The sequence below is a fragment of the Pristiophorus japonicus genome, chromosome 10 (assembly GCF_044704955.1).
Source record: "Pristiophorus japonicus isolate sPriJap1 chromosome 10, sPriJap1.hap1, whole genome shotgun sequence".
Lineage (NCBI taxonomy): Eukaryota > Metazoa > Chordata > Chondrichthyes > Pristiophoridae > Pristiophorus > Pristiophorus japonicus.
Genome location: NC_091986.1, coordinates 224296473 through 224322154, shown reverse-complemented (window position 1 = coordinate 224322154; position 25682 = coordinate 224296473). Strand labels below are relative to the sequence as shown.

Below are 25682 nucleotides of genomic sequence, written 5' to 3'. Positions count from 1 at the left end.
GAGTGCAAACTGTACAGCTCTTTCCCCTGACACAAATCACCCACAGTACACTCTGACTGCCTCAGCTCTGCCCCACTGCAGTCACGCTGCTCGCCTTCGCCCCACAGCCACCACAATCATTCGCCTTTTCCCCAGCCATCCGTATGCCTTTGGCTGGCTCCAACCTCTCCCCACATCCACTCTCCGCTCCCCCCCCTTCCCACTCAAGAACCTTGCCTATCTCTAGTTTGAAATCAATTTGCAGCAAAAATGAAGCCGTTATCTCCGCACAGATGTCTTTTCTCGGCTGCATTTCTTAGCTTAAAAGTAGCTTCGTTTAAGAAAAACATAACCCGCATAATGGCTTCTGCCACTGCATGCTGGAAGAAAGGTTTCTATTCCACTGGCTCTGCATGGATTATACAAGCAACGAGCCCAGCAAGTCAATACCGGTGATTAGCACCAGACATGCGTCTGGGTAAACAGTCACCAAGCACACTTGAATGCTAAAGACAATTAACGTACATCGGCCAGGCTTTGAATCAGCAGTGTAATGTAAATCAGGATAGCCCCAAGAGACCGAACGTGCCAACCTCCACAGGTGACCATCGGCTTGCTTTTACATACGTTAGGGAGCTTGCTGTCTGTCCATTGTCATGCAGACCGACTTCTTAGAGGTTTGTGGATACCAGAATCCAACACTTTTGATGCACTAATTACATTCTGTAAGGTTCTGCAAAACCAACCACGGAGACATGTGGCAGGGAGAATGGGAAGATGCCATGTTTAAAATGACCAACTACAGCCAACAGCCTGTAAACCGCGGAGGATGATGGGACTCTGGCCACCCTGTACAGTAACAGACAGTGTTGCAGGGGCACGGAACCGGACGGGGTCGATGAGCCAGCTACTGTAAGGGGGAAAGAGTGTACATTCGGTTCTTCCAGGAAAATGGATACAAGGCAACTTTATATTTTACAAGGACATTTCTCCAGCTTTTCGTGTAAAACCCTCACAGAAGAGGCAACATGTCCAGGCAAAATTTCCCCAGTAATACACAAGGCAACACAAAGGGTATCAGTTTGAATAATTAAACAGGTCTGATGCAATCATTTTGGCCAGCCCAGACAGAGTGGCACCTCTGTCGAGATAGTGAACAATCATCTTCATTCACCCCATCAGCGAGCGACAAGATACAGGAGGTGTGGCTAATCTCCCATTCCAGACAGATCGATACACATCGAACTGCCATTCACACCCCATTTTACTCAAGGAAGACCCAAGACAATGGCATGCAGTTTTGGCGCGAAGATGAACGGACTATAAGAAAAGGCCGCAAAAACACACAAGGAGGGGTTGGGTGTTGGAGGTTGGGGGTTGGAGTCAGCTTTTGCATTGAGTTGTAGAGTTGAGTTAAGAAGGTGGGAGTCAGTTTTCGTTGTGGTTGAGTTGAGTTAAAGGGGAATTGAGTCAGTTTTTCACAGGGCCCTCGCTCTGGGGAAGGTGTGCTTAACTCCAGCAGCTTTTTGCTTAGGAGCCAACCGAGAGGCAAATAGAAGAAACCGACACAACATCGAGGAGGAAAACCGAACCGACCAACGTCAAACCCACCCCAGAGGGACCCCGAGCTGAAATAAGTGCCCCCAGAACCCCGGAGTTGATAGGATTATGAGTATAGCCCAAACCCCATCACAGACTCAATTTAGGATAGGAATTGGTAAGAAGGGTGGAAGTAGGTGGTGGGGTTGTGTGTGTGTGTGTGTGGAATGTTTCAACCTCTTATCTTGCCCTTCCCTGTTGCGAGAATTTTTCGTGTTGTTGAGTGAGATTGTGCCATTACTGCTATTTACGACCTCTTTCTGTGCCCTCTTTGTGTTTACTATTCTAAATAAACAACATTAGCCATTTCCCACTGTGTCTGCTGCCTCGTTACTCACCCATCCTCATAAATCGCACCTACAGAACCTCAGGGGAGTGTGAATTCGAACCCACACCCCAAGCTCCCCTTACAATTCACCAAGCTGCAATAGGTGCATCTCTGCAGGTAAGACAGGTACGTAATGCTGAGAAAGGCAACACGATCGGGAGGCTAACCCTTTCCAAGAAATGCTCATTTGAAAGATCTGCAAAATAGTTCACTCGAAAGGAAGTCAACCGACTGATGTGTCTATTTAATCCCTTCCTGCACTTGTTCAAAACTGCAGTGCTAGCTGGTGTGACTTCTGTAAATAAGTGGTTTAATTTGTTATGCAAGTATCTGGCATGATTGATAAAGCATCTTCTTAAGGAGAGTAGAAATTCTACAGTCTATTTTTCATTTTGGATGTGCAGTCTCAGATTAATGTGAGCACAAGTTTCAGATTACGGGCCTACCTACGGGAGCAGACCTTTGTGTTGGGCACAGGAAAAAGCGCCTGGTGAAACCGAATTCTAACAATGGTCAGTACAGCTGTGAGCTATCGTCTCTTGTTCCCAGCTTCAAAATACTTGGGCCAACCGAGCTGGAATCAAGACCCATCAAACTCATCTTTCCCCCAGGAACAGTGGCATGCCTTCAGCATTCCCTTCCTGTTACATTTTTAACATCTAATAGTCAGCTGACAGGCCTATGGCTCACACTTGGGAGATATAAAACCCATGGATCATGGGTCTGGTGATTCTGCAGCTTCATGTCTGCCTGATATCTGACGGGGAATGGCACTGGGTGGGAATGTAAATGGAGAACAGTAGCAGGGACTGGTATAGCTCAGCTTTCCCAAAACAGGAAATGCAACGCCAAAGTCTCTCTAATCACCACTTCTCGATTTTCCTGTGTGGGGGTTTTGTACAACTGTGGGGGCCACGATTTCTCACCACCGGCTATCGACTACTGAAATCCAGCAGAAATCTTCTTACTGATATATGTAGCAGCCATGCTTACAAATTCCACTCTTCCAGTAAAACATTGTGACCACAGTTACATGGACGGTAAACTCGAGGGCTTCCTCCCACAACAGCACTTCTTAGTAGGAGTGTAATATTCGGCTGGGAACACAGGTTATACCAACAGCAGACACCAGTGAGTCAATGGTTTCAGTATCAGTACATACAGAAGCTGCTCAGACTGTCTATGTTTGTGATTACTCACTCTTACCTTGGGTTTCACACGCTGGACGAGGCCTCTACCCTGTGCTTCCTGAACAAGGTCCATCCACTTTTTGTCCGCAACAAAATAATAATACGACTCCCCACAATCGTCTTCGATGCCCTCCGCAGTGTCACTCAGATCTTCCTCTTCTCTCTCATCCATTTCTTCATTCTCTCCTTCCTCCCAGCCACCATGAACTCCATTCTCCTCGTCCACTGCACCTCCATCAGAGAAGCTCTGAACAGGGGTCAAAAAGAGCAGTCAGTAATCAAAGCCGTGTGAACATTTAGTCATTGGCTACTAACTGTGCACAGCTCAACAACTTATTCTCCAGCTACATGCTTCACTGCACCATTATATCTCATCAATGGCTTCAACAAATCCACTTTGTGACAGGTCAGCTCAGCTCAGTTGGTAGCACTCTCACCACTGAGTCAGAGGTTGTGGGGTCAAACTCCGATCCAGGACCTGGACATACAATCTCAGCTGACAGCCCAGTAGCGCTGAGGGAGTGCTGCACTATCACAGATGCCGGCTTTCAGGCGGAGGCTCACTCGTTCCGGTATAGGTAAAAATTCTCATGGCATGGCTCTATTCGAAGAGCAGGGGAGTTCTCCTGATGTCGAGTCAATGGTCCTTCCTTAACCAACACCAATAACATCGGAGTATGGGAACAGGAGGTGGCCATTCAGCCCCTCGAGCCTATTCAACCATTCAATCAGATCATTGCTAAACTGTATCCCAACTCCACCCACCGATTAACTGGTCATGTTGTCATTTGCTGTTTGTGGGACTTTGCTCGGCACAGATTGGCTGCTGCTTTTGCCTACATAGCAGCAAACCATTGGTTGAAGCTCTTTAGGATATTCCAAGAACACGAAACGCTATTTTTTTTCCCCACTGTAGAATGAGGACACAAAATTCACAAAAAGTAACTGATTCCATGGCAGACACAACAGCAGCCACGAGATAGCCAACGAGCCAACCGCCACACACTTCGGATTTCCAAAATGTTCAGAGTCACGTGCCGAGCAACAACACTGGCAGATTCTAAAAGAAAATCATGCCACAAGTGAACCCAACTACACAATTGGCTTTGAAGTGAATCAAAGCAGGGCTCAGTCATGTCCCAAACAGGAAAGATTCTACAGCCCATCACTTTCCTACATTACAGCAGTGACTATACTTCAAAAGTACTTCATTGGATTCGAAGCACTTTGGGACATCGTGAGGCTGTGAAAGGTGCTGTATAAATAACATAAGAAATAGGAGCAGGAGTCGGCCATTCGGCCCCTCGAGCCTGCTCCACCATTCAATACGATCATGGCTGATCTGATCATGGACTCAGCTCCACTTCCCTGGCCGCTCCCCCATAACCCTCAACTCCTTTATCGTTCAAAAATCTGTCTATCTCCACCTTAAATACATCAATGACCCAGCCTCCACAGCTCTCTGGGGCAGAGAATTCCACAGATTTACAACCCTCAGAGAGAAGAAATTCCTCCTCATCTCAGTTTTAAATGGGCGGCCCCTTATTCTGAAACTATGCCCCCTGGGTTCTAGATTCCCCCACAAGGCGAAACATCCTCGCTGTAAGCTCATTCTTTAGACAGAATAATGTTAATTTAAAATGGATTTCAGTACGCTATGACAGACATATTAGAAACACCCCCCACACTTCAGGGAGGGTCAAGACCATCAGACCATTGCTTGAATTCTATCAGAAATGACGTCAAAGTTTACATTTGCTGCTTATCATCTCCAACGACTGAACCAACAAGGATAAATCACTGGTCCAAGTTCCACAAGGCCTCGAGAGATATGAAGCCTGAACAATGCGAGTCGGGTTGTTCTTCCTGTGCCCTATCAGTATAATGTCCAATTCTGGGTTTTGAATCCAGTCTTTATAAAACTGTCTTCTGCCTCACTGTGTAACTGTCCCATCTTAGTTGTAAATAAATTCAACTATTAGTCTTAGCCTGAATGACAATAAGTCAGAATATTTACTACCTTTTCAAAAGGAAAACAAGGTGGGCTTCCTAGTTCGACAGGTCGTGGAAAAGACCATGATAAAAGGGGCAACCAGTGGTCCGGTGTCACACAATCCTATTCCGATCATGCATAAAATCACATGTTTCAGTTCAGAGTAAGAGAGTCCACACTGAAACAGCTTTGACTGGGAATAATGAGCAGTGGAACGGATGCGATATTCTAACAGCTGGTTCCACATGTCCAATTCAAATAAAGTTTTTAAAATTAAGGAAAAGGAGAGACAGCAAACCATGTGCCTCTGCTCTCAGGAATCTGTGGTGTCATTCTCTCAGCAATGCCACTTGGGCTGTAGATATTAAAGATATGTGTTTGCATTTATTTCGTGCGTCATCAGTGAAACATCTCAAACATGAGGTACAGTAAACATCAAATAGGCACATCATCATCATCCTAGGCGGTCCCTCGAACGAGGGTGACTTGCTTCCACACCAAAAGGTGTTTCAATGAAGGACCGATATTCCAGTCCTGAACTCCAATGAGAGGGTGGAAGGTGCCTGTGCGTAGATTTTTTTTTAAAAACACGTTCACATCAGTCACCACATGGGCTTGACAAAGCTAGGCCTTTATCCAGTGGCATGGGTTAACCAGAACAACTGGAGACCTGCTCTGCTGCACGGACCCAGTGCTGCCCCTGGGCCCTCGGCTCTTCTGGCCCCCTTACACTCATTTGCTGCACCTCCGCCATGATCTCTCGCCGCTCCTCCGCCACAAACATTCGCACCACCGCCACGCGGTGACATCCTCAAAACCCAGGTCGCTGTCTGGAGCGTGGGCAGGAACATCGGTGGGGCTCAGGTACAGCGAAGGAGCGGGAAGGTCAGGGCGGATGAGCGGCAAGAGATCGTGGCGGAGGTGCAGCGAATGTTTTGTGGCAGAGGAGCGGCGAGAGATCATGGCGGAGATGTGGCGAATGTGTGTGGCAGAGGAGCGGTGAGAGGCACACAGAGCAGCCCTTCTGTGCCACTTGCATCCCATAGACAGGAAGGTGAATTACCAGACAATTTGCTCGATTGGTAGTACGGGTTATCGGGAACGGTAGCATAGTGGTTACGTTATGGTAATAGTAATCCAGGTCATTTAAATTCAGTTAATTAAATAAATCTGGAAGAAAAAAAACGAGCACCATGAAACTACCGGATTGTCGTAAAAATCCATCTGGTTTTTAGGGAAGGAAATCTGCCGCCCTTACCCGGTCTGACCGATATGTGACTCCAGACCCACAGCAATGTGGTTGACTCTTAACTACCCTCTGAAATGGCGGCTCACCACCACCTTCTCGAGTGCAATTAGGGACGGGCAATGAATGCCGGCCTTGACAGTGACGCCCACATCCTGTGAATGAATAAAACAACTGATTGGAGCTGGCCAGCACCCCAGGAGGTTAATTGAATACCTGGGACTTAGCTTTGCTGAAGGTGCTGAGCACAGTTGTACGGATGCTGACAATCTTGACTGAACCTCATCTAACCATGCGAGAGTTGGAGAGCACAGAGCCAAGCCTTATCCGTCTACACCCACTATCTCTAGTCCAGCAGCAATTGGAGCAGAACTCCAGGCTGAATATCTCTCAGTTCCCCCCAATTGAAAAATTGTTACTTCAAAAGAGCATATTAAACATGATCACATCAACAACAATCATATCCAGTCTAACACCAAGATACCTGTTCAAGAAAATCCCTGCAATTTTAGCACGTGCTGAAAAAGGTGCGCCTTGCCATGAGAATCAGTAAAATATGTCCAAAACAGACCTAGGATTAGATGTACATTCAAAATAATCATAACCAATCTTAAATGTTGGAAAAAAAAGTTATTGCAGCTTATTGACGAAGCTGTTAGCTGTGCCAGTGATCGGGGCATTACAATTGACCCATGTGTCCAGCTATGCTCCCTGTGAGCTGCACTTTGTTCTGTGCAGCCTCTAGACTCTGTGCTTTAAATTCCTGCGCCTGCACGGTACGAACAATAGCAAAGCCTGGGAGCTTTCCCTTCACTGCGCGGCCACGCAGGTTAGAGCTAACATTAGTCGCCAGGCTTCTGGGTGGATAGCGGAAAGCAGAGGGGCGAAGGTCCTGCAGGTTTCCCCACTCCTGACCACGACTGATAATCAATGAGTTTTTCTGTAAATCGTGCATGGATGGTCACTGGATTTAACAGAGCCCACAGCTATGATGTCCAGCTTGGTTGAACACTCATCACACTCACCATCTAAGCTTAAGAACAGACTACCTGGAGGGCAACTGCCAATCATGAAACCGCGCCACAGCAAACTGCAGTGCTTTCGAGAGAGAATGGGAGAAAATTGGGGAAAGTGTCCGTGTGTTTCGGGAGCAACCTTCTGCGGAAGGATGCGACATTCTGGTCCAGTGGCGTCACAAATGGGGAACCCTTCCCACGGGTCTCATTTTCCATTCATACGTTTGCGGTGTTACATCAGGGGAATCCTACACAAAAGATCTGCTCCTGGCTGCATAAGCGACAATGATAAACACACAGTCTGATCATTACAGAAGTCGGTGGAACAACTTTATGTTTCAACTTCGAACACTCTTTTGGGTTTTCAGATTGGGAGGAACTGCCGACAGTATGAGGAGCTGAATTAACATCTGTAGAAGCAATCAGGAACACAGTACAAGACAGCAGATTAACAGCAGTTGGTAACCTAGCAGCAATCCTTATTTTATTCAGGTCCTTTGCACCAACCTCATCGGTAATTTCTCCCAGTCTGCAACCTCAAAAATTTCAACGTGCAAACAAAAGGCACAGAAAACCAAAAATGTCACATGGGCAAATGACTGTGCCCGAGCAAAGTGAGGAACCAATTGGACTGCAAGAGGGTAGACCAACAGTGGGGCCTCATGGGACAGTTGTTCTGCGGTGTAATAAACCTATGTGGAAGCGGTGAATGGGCTACAAGCCCATTTCGCAAACACTCTAGGGTGGAAGTTGCATTTTAAGAACAAACTTTGAACCAGTAGATTACTCCTTGAACATGAATCTCAAACTTGCAGTGCTGTGCACTGATGGTAACATGGAGGTTGCCGTGACAGGTGCAGAGTGGCTAACCTACGCACCAGCGCAGAGCACAGGGCCTGAATGATTAAAGGCAGAGTGACCAAAGTGCATCTATTTAGCAGCTGCAGAACCAATTGAATTCCAAGTCTTTTTTTGGGAACGGGAAAAGGAAGGTTAAAGGAAGGAGCTTACAGGAAAAGAATTCCCATCCTGTCGGAGGGAAGGTGGCTGCCAAGTGCTGGACTAGGAGGTGAATCAAGTCAATAAACATGACTTAAACAACAGGTGAAATCTAGCTGTAAAGACAGAAGGATATCTTGGAGTGAGAGGATGCCATTCAGCCCATCAGTTCCTTTCTACTCCGAGCCCCTGTACAGTTCGATCATGGATTTGCCTGCCACATCACCTCTACTTTAGGGAAGACCAGTTACCTTCAACCATCCTCCAGGGCTGCTCAATATTTCGATACCCCGAAACCTCGCAGATATTAATCCATCTCCTTTTTAGAAGATGCTAAATTAAAACAACTAGTTTTCCCGCCCCAAGTTTCTTATACAATGCCCTCTCCTTCCCTGGCCTGGCCTGGAAGCAAAGACAGTGACGAGTGGCTGGGGTGAAAGGGAGCTTTTATTGGTGCAGCCATGTGTTGGTCTGAGTTCAGAAGGCTACACGTGGGTGTGTGCTGAAGCCTACACTGAAGTTATGCACCGGGGGCGCACACAATGACTCTGATGTGACCCTGTGAAGCCAGCAAAGATGCACACTCGATGGCCATGACTGTACCTGCTGGCTTCGGCCCTGCAAGCTGAGGCACCCCCCTCCCCCATCTGCCCAATAGTAAGTTCCTGCGCACACACACTCCTTCCTTGTTTATCTCACTCCCTTCTCCCCACCCTTGTATCCATATTTCTGTGTATCTTTCTTCCTTCCCCATACTTTTGGCATGCAGAGTGTTCATTAGATAACAGCATCCATTATTACTCTAGCCAGGCCAACTTCCTGTTCCTAAAATTGCCCAACACCCCACCCTTTTTCAGACATCAAGCCCAGGCCAGCCACTCACCTTGTCTCAAGGGAACATGTCTATTTAACTCTTGCTCCCAGCCATAACTGTCTTGACTTGGTAACTTATTCCACAGATTAATTACCCTTTAAGTGAAAAGTTCAGCCCGACTCTCACTTCTCTTCCCACCTCCTCCCCTAAAAACTTGCTTATTTTTAACTTGCCACCTCCTCCTCCCCCGTCCCCCCCATACCGGAACCATTTGCTACAGTGAACAATTTACCTGGATCAGCTTTCTCAATTCCCTTCTTACTCCTGAAGACTTCAGTGAGGTTGCCTTGATGTCTGCTCTTTACCAATGTGCAGCTCATGTTGTACTTAGATCGAATCCATATCACTAAACAGTTATTGTATTACGAGAGTACTGAACAAAGACTGGTGTTAATTAATTCCACTGCAGAGTAACAAAGGAGGCTGAATACAGCTGGAAATGCTGCAGTACCTGGGAGCAGCCAGCAGGTGGTGCATGGTGCACTTCAGCACAATTGTGAAAGCACTTGTACAAATGATAACGCAGCCGAACATGCAGCACGTCATCCAAACTAGTGAAGGGAACAGCAGTCGTATTCCTTCTGTGCCACAAAACACGGGACCTACCGACCTGTATTAACCTGGCTCAGTACCACAAGTTTTTAAAAATGTATTCATTCCTGGGATGTAGGTGTTGCTGGCAAGGCCTGCATTTATTGCCCAACCCTAATTGCCTCTTGAGAAGGGGGTGGTGAGCTGGAAACAGGGCTGTGAATGCACGAGCACAATGTACAAGCAGAATTACCTCCTGTCTGGGACAGTTCGACTGCCAGTTGGTATTATACATCAACTACCACCAGACTGCAAACAATACCACGGCCATGAACACTCATATTCCACTCTCAGGATGTGGGCGGCGCTGGCAAGGCCGGCATTTATTGCCCATTCCCAATCGCCCAGCCGCCTTCTTGAACCGCTGCAGTCCGTGTGGTGAAGGTGCTCCCACAGTGCTGTGAGGGAGGGAGTTCCAGGATTTTGACCCAGCAGCAGTGAAGGAACAGCCGATATTTCCAGGCCAGGATGGTGTATGACTTGGAGACGGAACTAGATTTTATTAATTTTTGATTTCCTTCATTTCGCCTCCTCCCCCACATTGACATAAATCAAGCTGCACTGTAGCTGTGCCGGCTCTTGGAAACGCTTGTGATCTCCGGGTCTAAGCCACTTCAACTACCTTGTGGCTGACGGGAGGGGAACGTGGAGGTGGTGGTGTTCCCATGCGTCTGCTGCCCTTGTCCTTCCAGGCAGTAGAGGTTACCGGGCTGGGAGGTGCTGCCGAAGAAACCTTGGCGAGTTGCTGCAGTGCATCTTGTAGATGGTACACACTGCAGCCACGGTGCGCCGGTGGTGGAGGGAGTGAATGTTGAAGTCACGTGGTTTCATGAAAGGGAAATCATGTTTCACAAATTTGTTAGGGTTGTTTGAGGATGTAATGAGCAGGGTGGATAAAGGGGAACCAGTAGCTGTAGTGTATTTCAATTTGCAAAGGGCATTCGATAAATTGCCACACAAGAACATAAGAAATAGGAGGAGTAGGGCATACGGCCCCTCGAGCCCGCTCCGCCATTTAATATCATGGTTGATCCGCTCATGCACTCGGTTCCACTTCCCTGCCAGTTTCCCCATAACCCATTATTCCCTTATCTTATTGAATGGTGGTGCAGGCTCAAAGGGGAGAATAGCCTGCTCCTGCACCTAATTTCTATGTTTCTAATCAGTTAAGAAACTGTCTATCTCTGTTTTAAATTTATTCAATGTCCCAGCTTCCACAGCACTCAGGCAGCGAATTCCACAGATTTACAACCCTCAGAAGAAATTCTTCCTCATCTCAGTTTTAAATGGGTGGCTCCTTATTCTAAAATTATGCCCTCTAGTTCTAGTCTCCCCCATCAGTCGAAACATCCTCTCTGCATCCACCTGGTCAAGCCCCTCATAATCTTATACGTTTCGATAAGATCACCTCTCATTCTTCTGAATTCCAATGAGTAGAGGCCCAACCTACTCAACCTTTCCTCATTATCTCCAGAACCAACCTAGTGAAACTTCTCTGAACTGCCTCCAAAGCAAGTATATCCTTTCTCAAATAAGGAAACCAAAACTGAACGCAGTACTCCAGGTGTGGCCTCACCAATACCCTGTATAACTGTAGCAAGACTTCCCTGCTTTTATACTCCATCCCCTTTGCAATAAAGGCCAAGATTCCATTGGCCTTCCTGATCACTTGCTGTACCTACATACTAACCTTTTGTGTTTCATGCACAAGTACCCCCAGGTCCCGCTGTACTGCAGCACTTTGCAATCTTTCTCCATTTAAATAATAACTTGCTCTTTGATTTTTTTCTGCCAAAGTGCATAACCTCACACTTGCCAACATTATACTCCATCTGCCAAATTTTTGCCCACTCACTGAGCCTGTCTACGTCCTTTTGCAGATTTTGTGTGTCCTCCTCACACATTGCTTTTCCTCCCATCTTTGTATCATTAGCAAACTTGGCTATGTTACACTCAGTCCCTTCTTCCAAGTCGTTAATATAGATTGTAAATAGTTGGGGTCACAGTCCTGATCCCTGCGGTATCCCACTAGTTACTGATTCTCGTTTTGGCAATGAACCATTTATCCCAACTCTCTATTTTCTGTTAGTTAACCAATCCTCTATCCACGCTAATATATTACCCCCAACCCCGTGAACTTTTATCTTGTGCAGTAACCTTTTATGTGGCACCTTGTCAAATGCCTTCTGGAAGTCCAAATACACTGGTTCCCCTTTATCCACCCTGTTCGTTACATCCTCAAAGAATTCCAGCAAATTTGTCAAACATAATTCAGTCAGAGATAGCATGGATTTATGAAAGGGAAGTTATGTTTTTCCAAACGTCCTGCTACTGCTTCTTTAATAATAGACTCCCAACATTTCCCCAGCCACAGATGTTAGGCTAACTGGTCTATAGTTTCCTGCTTTTTGTCTGCCTCCTTTTTTAAATAGGGACATTACATTTGCAGTTTTCTAATCTGCTGGATGCTGAGAATGACGTGAGTAGCACGTGGAGCGAGTTGGTCTTACCGCAGGAGAAGGGTCCACAGCCAGCGAGGGAATGGAAGACCAGCAGGAAGAGTAGTGCAAGGAAGGTAGTGCAGGGGTCCCCTGTGGTCATCCCACTGCAAAACAGATACATCACTTTGGGTACTGTTGAGGGGGATGACTCATCAGGAGAGGGCAGCAGCAGCCAAGTTCATGGCACCGTGGCTGGCTCTGTTGCACAGGAGGGCAGGAAAAAGAGTGGGGGAGCGATAGTGATAGGGGATTCAATTGTAAGGGGAATAGATAGGCGTTTCTGCGGCCGCAACCGAGACTCCAGGATGGTATGTTGCCTCCCTGGTGCAAGGGTCAAGGATGTCTCGGAGCGGGTGCAGGACATTCTAAAAAGGAAGGGAGAACAGCCAGTTGTCGTGGTGCACATTGGTACCAATGACATAGGTAAAAAAAGGGATGAGGTCCTACGAAATGAATTTAAGGAGCTAGGAGCTAAATTAAAAAGTAGGACCTCAAAAGTAGTAATCTCGGGATTGCTACCAGTGCCACGTGCTAGTCAGAGTAGGAATCGCAGGATAGCTCAGATGAATACGTGGCTTGAGCAGTGGTGCAGCAGGGAGGGATTCAAATTCCTGGGGCATTGGAACCGGTTTTGGGGGAGGTGGGACCAGTACAATCCGGACGGTCTGCACCTGGGCAGAATCGGAACCAATGTCCTCGGGGGAGTGTTTGCTAGTGCTGTTGGGGAGGAGTTAAACTAATATGGCAGGGGGATGGGAACCAATGCAGGGAGATAGAGGGAAACAAAAAGGAGGCAAAAGCAAAAGACAGAAAGGAGATGAGGAAAAGTGGAGGGCAGAGAAACCCAAAGCAAAGAACAAAAAGGACCATTGTACAGCAAAATTCTAAAAGGACAGAGGGTGTTAAAAAAAATAAGCCTAAAGGCTTTGTGTCTTAATGCAAGGAGTATCCGCAATAAGGTGGATGAATTAACTGTGCAAATAGATGTTAACAAATATGATGTGATTGGGATTACGGAGACGTGGCTCCAGGATGATCAGGGCTGGGAACTCAACATCCAGGGGTATTTAACATTCAGGAAGGATAGAATAAAAGGAAAAGGAGGTTGGGTAGCATTGCTGGTTAAGGAGGAGATTAAGGCAATAGTTCGGAAGGACATTAGCTTGGATGATGTGGAATCTATATGGGTAGAGCTACAGAAAACCAAAGGGCAAAAAACGTTAGTGGGAGTTGTGTACAGACCTCCAAACAGTAGTAGTGATGTTCGGGAGGGCATCAAACAGGAAATTAGGGGTGCATGCAATAAAGGTGCAGCAGTTATAATGGGTGACTTTAATATGCATAGATTGGGCTAACCAAACTGGAAGCAATATGGTGGAGGAGGATTTCCTGGAGTGCATAAGGGATGGTTTTTTAGACCAATATGTCGAGGAATCAACTAGGGGGGAGGCCATCTTAGACTGGGTGTTATGTAATGAGAGAGGATTAATTAGCAATCTCGTTGTGCGAGGCCCCTTGGGGAAGAGTGACCATAATATGGTGGAATTCTGCATTAGGATGGAGAATGAAACAGTTAATTCAGAGACCATGGTCCAGAACTTAAAGAAGGCTAACTTTGAAGGTATGCGGCGTGAATTGGCTGGGATGGATTGGCGAATGATACTTAAGGGGTTGACTGTGGATGGGCAATGGCAGACATTTAGAGACCGCATGGATGAACTACAACAATTGTACATTCCTGTCTGGCATAAAAATAAAAAAGGGAAGGTGGCTCAACCGTGGCTATCAAGGGAAATCAGGGATAGTATTAAAGCCAAGGAAGTGGCATACAAATTGGCCAGAAATAGCAGCGAACCTGGGGACTGGGAGAAATTTAGAACTCAGCAGAGGAGGACAAAGGGTTTGATTAGGGCAGGGAAAATGGAGTATGAGAAGAAGCTTGCAGGGAAAATTAAGACGGATTGCAAAACTTTCTATAGATATGTAAAGAGAAAAAGGTTAGTAAAGACAAACGTAGGTCCCCTGCAGTCAGAATCAGGGGAAGTCATAACGGGGAACAAAGAAATGGCGGACCAATTGAACAAGTACTTTGGTTCGGTATTCACGAAGGAGGACACAAACAACCTTCCGGTTATAAAAGGGGTCGGGGGGTCTAGTAAGGAGGAGGAACTGAGGGAAATCCTTATTAGCCGGGAAATTGTGTTGGGGAAATTGATGGGATTGAAGGCCGATAAGTCCCCAGGGCCTGATGGACTGCATCCCAGAGTACTTAAGGAGGTGGCCTTGGAAATAGTGGATACATTGACAGTCATTTTCCAACATTCCATTGACTCTGGATCAGTTCCTATGGAGTGGAGGGTAGCCAATGTAACCCCACTTTTTAAAAAAGGAGGGAGAGAGAAAACAGGGAATTATAGACCGGTCAGCCTGACATCGGTAGTGGGTAAAATGATGGAATCAATTATTAAGGATGTCATAGCAGTGCATTTGGAAAGAGGTGACATGATAGGTCCAAGTCAGCATGGATTTGTGAAAGGGAAATCATGCTTGACAAATCTTCTGGAATTTTTTGAGGATGTTTCCAGTAGAATGGACAAGGGAGAACCAGTTGATGTGGTAAATTTGGACTTTCAGAAGGCGTTCGACAAGGTCCCACACAAGAGATTGATGTGCAAAGTTAAAGCACATGGGATTGGGGGTAGTGTGCTGATGTGGATTGAGAACTGATTGTCAGACAGAAAGCAAAGAGTAGGAGTAAATGGGTACTTTTCAGAATGGCAGGCAGTGACTAGTGGGGTACCGCAAGGTTCTGTGCTGGGGCCCCAGCTGTTTACACTGTACATTAATGATTTAGACGAGGGGATTAAATGTAGTATCTCCAAATTTACGGATGACACTAAGTTGGGTGGCAGTGTGAGCTGCGAGGAGGATGCTGTGAGGCTGCAGAGCGACTTGGATAGGTTAGGTGAGTGGGCAAATGCATGGCAGATGAAGTATAATGTGGATAAATGTGAGGTTATCCACTTTGGTGGTAAAAACAGAGAGACAGACTATTATCTGAATGGTGACAGATTAGGAAAAGGGGAGGTGCAAAGAGACCTGGGTGTCATGGTACATCAGTCATTGAAGGTTGGCATGCAGGTGCAGCAGGCGGTTAAGAAAGCAAATGGCATGTTGGCCTTCATAGCAAGGGGATTTGAGTACAGGGGCAGGGAGGTGTTGCTACAGTTGTACAGGGCATTGGTGAGGCCACACCTGGAGTATTGTGTACAGTTTTGGTCTCCTAACCGGAGGAAGGACATTCTTGCTATTGAGGGAGTGCAGCGAAGGTTCACCAGACTGATTCCCGGGATGGCGGGACTGACCTATCAAGAAAGACTGGATCAACTGGGCTTGTATTCACTGGAGTTCAGAAGAATGAGAGGGGACCTCATAGAAACATTTAAAATTCTGACGGGGTTAGACAGGTTAGATGCAGGAAGAATGTTCCCAATGTTGGGGAAGTCCAGAACCAGAGGTCACAGTCTAAGGATAAGGGGTAAGCCATTTAGGACCGAGATGCAGAGGAACTTCTTCACCCAGAGAGTGGTGAACCTGTGGAATTCTCTACCACAGAAAGTTGTTGAGGCCAATTCACTAAATATATTCAAAAAGGAGTTAGATGAGGTCCTTACCACTAGGGGGATCAAGGGGTAGGGCGAGAAAATAGGAATGGGGTACTGAAGTTGAATGTTCAGCCATGAACTCATTGAATGGCGGTGCAGGCTAGAAGGGCCGAATGGCCTACTCCTGCACCTATTTTCTATGTTTCTATGTTTCCCCAGAATCCAGGGAATTTTGGTAAATTACAACCAATGCATCCACTATCCCTGCCGCTACTTCTCTTAAGACCCTAGGATGCAAGCCATTCGGTCCAGGGGATTTATCTGCCTTTAATCCCATTATCTTACTGAGTACCACCTCCTTCGTGATTTTGATTGTGTTAATTCCTCCCCCCTCTCTAGCGCCTTGACTATCCACTGTTGGGATATTGTGAGTGTCCTCTACCGTAAAGACTGATACAAAATATTTGTTCAGAGTTTCTGCCATCTTCATGTTCCCCATTACTAATTCCCCAGTCTCGTCCTCTAAGGGACCAACATTTACTTTAGCCACTCTTTTTCCTTTTATATACAGAGAGAAACTCTTGCTATCTGTTTTAATATTTCATGCTCGTTTACTTTCATGGTCTATCTTCCCTTTCTTAATCATTTTTTGTGTCATTCTACGCTGGCTTTTAAAAGCTCCCCAATCTTCTGTCCGGCCACTAGTTTTGGCCACTTTGTATGCCCTTGCTTTTAATTGGATACTGTTATGTATTTAACCCCTTGTAACCTGTATTACACTACCACCAGAGGGCCTACCTGTTGGAGTCCCAAGGGATCCCACGATCCCTTGGAGTACGGTATATAAGCAGGCCACCCACGAGGTACCTGCCCTCTGGAGTCTCATTAAAGGAGCTGCGGTCACACTTGCTCACAGTACACAGTTTCATCCTTTATTATGAGCATGTGTACAATCAATTGGCGACGAGGTAACGAACAACCGCATGAGAATGCAAAGAACTGTTGGTATCCTGGAGAAGTTCTCAGAAGGTGACGATTGGGAGGCCTTCGTGGAGAGACTCGACCAATATTTCGTGGCCAACGAACTGGAAGGGGATGAGAACGCTGCCAAACGAAGGGTGATCCTCCTTACCGTCTGTGGGGCAACAACCTATGGCCTCATGAAGAATCTTCAAGCTCTGGAAAAACCAACAGAGAAATCCTATGAAGAAGTGTGTACGCTGGTCCGGGGGCACCTCAATCCCAAGGAAAGCATTTTGATGGCGAGATATCGATTCTACATGCGTCAACGCTCGGAGGGCCAGGAAGTGGCGAGCTATGTCGCCGAACTAAGGCGCCTCGCAGGACTTGAGGGATTCCTAGATCAAATGCTTAGAGACTTTTTTGTACTGGGCATTAGCCATGAGGCAATCCTTTGTAAACTGTTAACTGTTGAAACTCCGAATTTAAGTAAAGCCATAACGATAGCCCAGGCATTTATGTCCACCAGCAACAACAAACAGATTTTGCAGCGTAAAGAAGTTTCGGCCAGTACTGTGAACAAAGTAACGTTGTTTTCGAGCAGGAATATACATGGCAGGACGTACACGCCGGCTGCTGCTGCCCAACCTTGGATGACCCAGAGTCCACTATCAATCATTAATGCGAGGCAGTTAACACCTTGTTGGCGCTGTGGAGGTGATCGGCCCCATCAATGCCGCTTCAAGCACTACGCGTACAACGGTTGCAGAACAATGGGACACCTCCAGCGAATGTGCAGGCGAGCTGCAAATTCTGCAAACCACCACGTTGCAGAGTAAGATCGATCCACTGTGGATCAGACTGAATCGGAGACTCGAACCGACGACGCAGAAGTGTATGGGGTACACACATTCACCACGAAATGTCCATCAATAATGTTGAAAGTTGAACTGAACGGAATTCCAGTATCGATGGAACTGGGTGCGAGTCAGTCCATAATAAGTAAAAAGACCGCCGACAGGTTGTGGTGCAACAAGGCACACAGGCCCAAGCTCAGCTCCGTTCACACCAAACTAAGGACTTACACCAAGGAACTAATCCCTGTAATTGGCAGTGCAGAAGTCAAAGTCTCCTATGACTGAGCAGTACACGAACTCCCGCTGTGGATTGTACCAGGGGATGGCCCCACACTGTTTAGCAGAAGCTGACTGGGAAAAATCCGCTGGAACTGGGAGGATATCCGAGCGCTTTCGTCCGTCGTTGACGCCTCATGTGCCCAGGTCCTGAGCAAGTTTCCATCATTGTTCGAGTCAGGGATTGGAAGCTTCTCCGGGGCGAAAGGTGCAGATCCATTTGGTTCCTGGTACACGACCCATCCACCACAAGGCACTGGTGGTACTGTATGTGATGCGTGAGAAAGTGGAAATTGAGCTGGACAGGCTACAGCGAGAAGGCATCATCGCGCCGTTGGAATTCAACGAATGGGCCAGTCCGATTGTCCCGGTACTTACAGGACGGCATGGTCAGAATTTGTGGGGACTATATATGAAGTAACGATTAACTGTTTCTCGCTCCAGGACCAGTATCCGCTAACCAAGGCAGACGACCTATTTGCGACCCTGGCTGGAGAGAAGACATTCACCAAGCTGGACCTGGACTCGGCCTACATGACGCAGGAGCTGGTGGAGTCTTCAAAAGGCCTCATCTGCATCAACACGAACAAAGGTCTGTTCATCTATAACAGATGCCCATTTGGGATTCGGTCGGCCATGGCAATCTTCCAACGGAACATGGAGAGCCTGCTAAAGTCGGTTCCTCACACCATGGTTTTCCAGGACGCCATACTGGTTACACCATCGAACACTTGCAGAACCTGGAAGAGGTTCTTAGTCGGTTGGATCATGTGGGGCTCAGGTTGAAACGCTCGAATTGTGTTTTCCTGGCGCTGGAGATCAAGTTCTTGGGAAGAAGAATCGCAGCAGACGGCATCAAACCCACCGATGCCAAGACGGAGGCCATCAGGAACGCGCCGAGACCACAGAACGTGATGGAGCTGTGGTTGTTCCTGGGATTCCTTAACTATTCAGTAATTTCCTACCTGGGTTAAGCACCCTGCTAGAACCCCTACATGCGCTACTGCGCATGGGAGATGACTGGGTATGGGGAATTCACAAGAGGCTGCCTTTAAGAAAGCCAGAAATCTGTTGTGTTCAAACAAACGGCTTGTCCTACATGACCCATGTAAACGATTAGTGCTAGCTTGCGATGCGTCGTCATACGGGGTCAGGTGTGTGTTACAACAGGCTAATGAATCGGGGATTTTGCAACCCATCGCCAATGCGTTCAGGAGTCTGTCCAAGGCCGAAAGGGCCGACAGCATGATTGAACAAAAGAGGCTCTGGTGTGCGTTTACAGCGTAAAAAAAAATGCACCAGTACTTATTTGGCCTCAAGTTTGAGCTTGAAACTGACCACAAGCTGTTCATATCGCTCTTCTCAGAGCAAAGGGGTTAACACCAATGCCTCTGCTCGCAACCAAAGATGGGCGCTCACGCTGTCATAGAAAAATCGAAATTAGGTGCAGGAGTAGGCCATTCGGCCCTTTGAGCCTGCACCGCCATTCAATGAGTTCATGGCTGATCATTCCCTCAGGACCCCTTTCCTGCTGTCTCGCCATACCCCTTGATCCCTTTAGCGGTAAAGGCCATATCTAACTCCCTCTTGAATACATCCAATGAACTGGCATCAACAACTCTCTGCGGCAGGGAATTCCACAGGTTTACAACTCAATGAAGAAGTTTCGCCTCATCTCAGACCTAAATGGCCTACCCTTTATTCTAAAACTGTGTCCCCTGGTTCTGGACTTCCCCAACATCGGGAACATTCTTCCCGTCCCGTCAGAATCTTATACGTTTTTATGAGATCCCCCCTCATCCTTCTAAACTCCAGTGTATAAAGGCCCAGTTGATCCAGTCTCTCCTCATATGTCAGTCCAGCCATCCCTGGAATCAGTCTGGTGAACCTTCGCTGCACTCCCTCAATAGCAAGAACAGAGAAACATAGAAACATAGAAAATAGGTGAGGGAGTAGGCCATTCGGCCCTTCAAGCCTGCACTGCCATTCAATGAGTTCATGGCTGAACATGCAACTTCAGTACCCCATTCCTGCTTTCTCGTCATACCCCTTGATCCCCCGAGTAGTAAGGACTACATCTAACTCCTTTTTGAATATATTTAGTGAATTGACCTCAACAACTTTCTGTGGTAGAAAATTCCACAGGTTCACTACTCTCTGGATGAAGAAGTTTCTCCTCATCACGGTCCTAAATGGCTTACCCCTTATCCTTAGACTGTGACCCCTGGTTCTGGACTTCCCCAATATTGGAAACATTCTTCCTTCATCCAACCTGTCTAAACCTGTCAGAATTTTAAACGTTTCTATGAGATCCCCTCTCATTCTTCTGAACTTCAGTGAATACAAGCCCAGTTGATCCAGTCTTTCTTGATAGGTCAGTCCCGCCATCCCAGGAATCAGTCTGGTGAACCTTCGCTGCACTCCCTCAATAGCAGGAATGTCCTTCCTCAAGTTAGGAGACCAAAACTGTACACAATACTCCAGGTGTGGCCTCACCAAGGCCCTGTACAACTGTAGTAACACCTCCCTGCCCCTGTACTCAAATCCCCTCGCTATGAAGGCCAACATGCCATTTGCCCTCTTAACCGCCTGCTGTACCTGCATGCCAACCTTCAATGACTGATGTACCATGACACCCAGGTCTCGTTGCACCTCCCTTTTTCCTGATCTGTCACCATTCAGATAATAGTCTGTCTCTGTTTTTACCACCATAGTGGATAACCTCACATTTATCCACATTATACTTCATCTGCCATGCATTTGCCCACTCACCGAACCTATCCAAGTCACTCTGCAGCCTCATAGCATCCTCCTCGCAGCTCACACTGCCACCCAACTTAGTGTCATCCGCAAATTTGGAGATACTACATTTAATCCCCTCGTCTAAATCATTAATGTACAATGTAAACAGATGGGGCCCCAGCACAGAACCTTGCGGTATCCCACTAGTCACTGCCTGCCATTCTGAAAAGTACCCATTTACTCCTCCTCTTTGCTTCCTGTCTGACAACCAGTTCTCAATCCACGTCAGCACACTACCCCCAATCCCATGTGCTTCAACTTTGCACGTTAATCTCCTGTATGAAACCTTGTCGAATGCCTTCTGAATGTCCAAATACACCACATCAACTGGTTCTCCCTTGTCCGCTCTACTGGAAACATCCTCAAAAAATTCCAGAAGATTTGTCAAGCATGATTTCCCTTTCACAAACCCATGCTGACTTGGACCTATCATGTCACCTCTTTCCAAATGCGCTGCTATGACATCCTTAATAATTGATTCCATCATTTTACCCACTACCGATGTCAGGCTGATCGGTCTATAATTCCCTGTTTTCTCTCTCCCTCCTTTTTTAAACAGTGGGGTTACATTGGCTACCCTCCACTCCATAGGAATTGGTCCAGAGTCGATGGAATGTGGGAAACTGACCGTCAATGTATCCGCTATTGCCAAGGCCATCTCCTTAAGTACTCTGGTTGCAGACCATCAGGCCCTAGCGATTTATCGGCCTTCAATCCCATCAATTTCCCGACTAATAAGGATTTCCCTCAGTTCCTCCTTCTTACTAGACCCTCTGACCCCTTTTATATCTGGAATGTTGTTTGTGTCCTCCTTCGTGAATACCGAAAAAAGTACTTGTTCAATTGGTCTGCCATTTCTTTGTTCCCCGTTATGACTTCCCCTGATTCTGACTGCAGGGGACCTAAGTTTGTCTTTACTAACCATTTTTTCTTTACATATCTATAGAAGCTTTTGTAGTCCGTCTTAATGTTCCCTGCAAGCTTCCTCTCGTACTCTATTTTCCCTGCCCTAATCAAACCCTTTGTCCTCCTCTGAGTTCTCTAAATTTCTCCCAGTCCCCAGGTTCGCTGCTATTTCTGGCCAATTTGTATGCCACTTCCGTGGTTTTAATACTATCCCTGATTTCCCTTGATAGCCATGGTTGAGCCACCTTCCCTTTTTTATTTTTATGCCAGACAGGGATGTACAATTGTTGTAGTTCATCCATGCGGTCTCTAAATGTCTGCCATTGCCCATCCACAGTCAACCCCTTAAGTATCATTTGCCAATCTATCCTAGCCAATTCACGCCTCATACCTTCAAAGTTACACATCTTTAAGTTCTGGACCATGGTCTCTGAATTGACTGTTTCATTCTCCATCCTAATGCAGAATTCCACCATATTATGGTCTCTCTTCCCCAAGGGGCCTCGCACAACGAGATTACTAATTAATCCTCTCTCATTACGTCCTTCGTCAGATTAGGAGACCAAAACTGAACACAATATTCCAGGTGAGGCCTCACCAAGGCCCTGTACAATTGCAGTAAGACCTCCCTGCTCCTATACTCAAATTCCCTAGCTGTGAAGGACAACATGCCATTTGCCTTCTTCACCGCCTGCTGTACCTGCATGCCAACTTTCAATGACTGATGAACCATGACACCCAGGTCTCATTGCACCTCCCCTTTTCCTAATCTGCCACCATTCAGATAATATTCTGCCTTCCTATTTTTGCCACCAAAGTGGATAACCTCACATTGATCTACATTATACTGCATCTGCCATGCATTTGCCCACTCACCTAACCTGTCCAAGTCACCCTGCAGCCTCTTAGCGTCCTCCTCACAGCTCACACCACCACCCAGCTTAGTGTCATCTGCAGACTTGGAGATATTACACTCAATTCCTTCATCTAAATCATTGATGTATATTGTAAAGAGCTGGGGTCCCAGCACTGAGCCCTGTGGCACTCCACTAGTCACTGCCTGCCATTCCGAAAAGGATCCGTTTATCCCGACTCTCTGCTTCCTGTCTGCCAACCAATTCTCTATCCACGCCAGTGCATTACCCCCAATACCATGTGCTTTGATATTGCACACCAATCTCTTATGTGGGACCTTGTCAAAGGCCTTTTGAAAGTCCAAATACACCACATCCAGTGATTCTCCCTTGTCCACTCTACTAGTTACATCCTCAAAAAATTCCAGAACATTTGTCAAAAATGATTTCCCTTTCATAAATCCATGCTGACTTGGACCGATCCTGTCACTGCTTTCCAAATGCGCTGCTATTTCATCCTTAATAATTGATTCCAACATTTTCCCCACTACTGATGTCAGGCTAACCAGTCTATAATTACCCGTTTTCTCTCTCCCTCCTTTTTTAAAAAGTGGTGTTACATTAGCTACCCTCCAGTCCATAGGAACTGATCCAGAGTCGATAGACTGTTGGAAAATGATCACCAATGCATCCACTATTTCTAGGGCCACTTCTTTAAGTACTCTGGGATGCAGACTATCAGGCCCCGGCCGATTTATCGGCCTTCAATCCCATCAATTTCCCCAACACAATTTCCCACCTCATAAGGATATCCTTCAATTCCTCCTTCTCACTAGACCCTCAGTCACCTAGTACATCCGGAAAGTTATTTGTGTCTTCCTTTGTGAAGACAGAACCAAAGTATTTGTTCAATTGGTCTGCCATTTCTTTGTTCCCCATTATAAATTCATCCGAGTCCGACTGCAAGGGACCTACGTTTGTCTTCACTAATCTTTTTCTCTTCACGTATCTATAGAAGCTTTTGCACTCAGTTTTTATGTTACCGGCAAGCTTCCTCTCATACTCTATTTTTCCCCTCTTAATTAAACCCTTTGTCCTCCTCTGCTGAATTCTAAATTTCTCCCAGTCCTCAGGTTTGCTGCTTTTTCTGGCCAATTTATATGCCTCTTCCTTGGATCTAACACTATCCTTAATTTCCCTTGTTAGCCACGGTTGAGCCACCTTCCCTGTTTTATTTTTACTCCAGACAGGGATGTACAATTGTTGAAGTTCATCCATGTGATCTATAAATGTTTGCCATTGCCTAGCCACCGTCAACCCTTTAAGTATCACTCGCTAGTCTATTCTAGCCAATTCACGCCTCACGCCGTCAAAGTTAGCTTTCCTTAAGTTCAGGACCCTAGTTTCTGATTTAACTGAGTCACTCTACATCTTAATAAAGAATTCTACCATATTATGGTCACTCTTCCCCAAGGGGCCTCGCACAACAAGATTGCTACATAGTTGTCGGCATACAACTATCTAATCTGCCACGGACCGGGCACAGAGAACTGCACAGATGCTCTGTCGGCTGCCATTGCCCACCACCAGAGTGGAAATGGCACAGCCAGCAGACTTGCTCATGGTAATGGATGCATTCGAGAACGAAAAGTCCCCCATCACGGCCCGCCAGATCAGGACCTGGACCAGCCAGGATCCTTTACTGTCCTTGGTTAAAAAAAAACTGTGCTCCATGGGAGCTGGTCCAGGTCCCAGCGGAGATTCAGGAGGCAATTAGGCCATTCCACAGGCGCAAAGACGAAATGTCCCTGCAGGCGGACTGTCTGTTGTGGGGCAATCGCATGGTCTTACCCAAGAAAGGCAGAAATATGTTCATTTGTGAACTGCACAGCACCCACCCAGGCATTATGATGAAAGCCACAGCCAGATCCCGTGTGTGGTGGCCCGGCACCGAATCAGATTTAGAGTCATGCGTGCGCCAGTGTAACACTTGCTCTCAACTGAGCAATGCACCCAGAGAGGCACCGCTAAGTTTGTGGTCGTGGCCCTCCAAGCCGCGGTCGAGATCCATGTGGACTATGCGGGCCCATTTCTAGGCAAAATGTTTTTGGTTGTCGTGGACGCTTACTCAAAATGGATTGAATGTGTCTGTAAGCCCGTCGCGGCCACCAGTGAAAGCCAACGAACCATGTTTGCCACGCTCGGCTTGCCTGATGTCCTGGTCAGCGACAATGGGCCGTGTTTCACCACCGCTGAATTCAAGGAATTCATGACCCGCAATGGGATCAAGCACATCACATCTGCCCCGTTCAAGCCCGCATCCAACGGCCAGGCAGAACGGGCAGTTCAGACCATCAAGCAAAGCTTGAAAACGTGTGTTGGAAGGCTCCCTGCAGACCCGGCTGTCCCGAGTGCTGCTCAGCTACCGCACCAGACCCCACTCACTCACTGGAGTTCCCCCAGCCGAGCTGCTCATGAAAAGGCGCTCAAAACAATGCTCTCTCTTGTCCACCCTGATCTCCATGATCATGTGGAGGGCAGGCGACATCAACAAAGTGTGTACCATGACCGCGTAAATTTGTCACGCGATATTGAGATCAATGATCCTGTGTTTGTGCTCAATTATGGAAATGGTCCCAAATGGCTCGCTGGCACGGTCACAGCCAAAGAGGGGAGTAGGGTGTTTCAGGTCAAATTGGCCAATGGACTAACGCACAGAAAACATTTGGACCAAATCAAATTGCGGTTCACCAACAGCTACAAACAAATCGAAGAGGACACCACCAACTTTGACCCTCCAACACACACACACACACACACACACACACACAAGTGGCAACTGACATCATGGTTGACCACGAAGTTGAACACCATCCCCAGCAGCCCGGCAAGGCCGGCTGCCCAACAGCCCAGTGAAGAACTAACCAACTCACCCACACCTGCATTTGTACCGAGACGACCGACAAGGGAGCGAAAAGCCCCAGATCGTCTCACCTTGTAAATAAGTGTACTATTAACTTCACGGGGGGAGTGATGTTATATATTTAACTCCTTGCAACCTGTATAACACTACCACTAGAGGGCCTATCTGTTGGGAGTCACAAGG

At 47.0% G+C, this 25682-nt stretch overlaps 1 protein-coding gene across 1 annotated transcript in view; it reads right to left on the bottom strand.

The window, feature by feature from the left end:
- The window catches only part of LOC139275332 (F-box/WD repeat-containing protein 7-like), a 278013-nt gene that overhangs the window by 210351 nt on the left and 41980 nt on the right, over window positions 1–25682 (bottom strand). The window contains exon 3 of the mRNA XM_070892643.1: window positions 3113–3343. Within this exon, the coding sequence (XP_070748744.1) occupies window positions 3113–3343 (231 nt within the window). The remainder of the gene's footprint in view (window positions 1–3112; window positions 3344–25682) is intronic.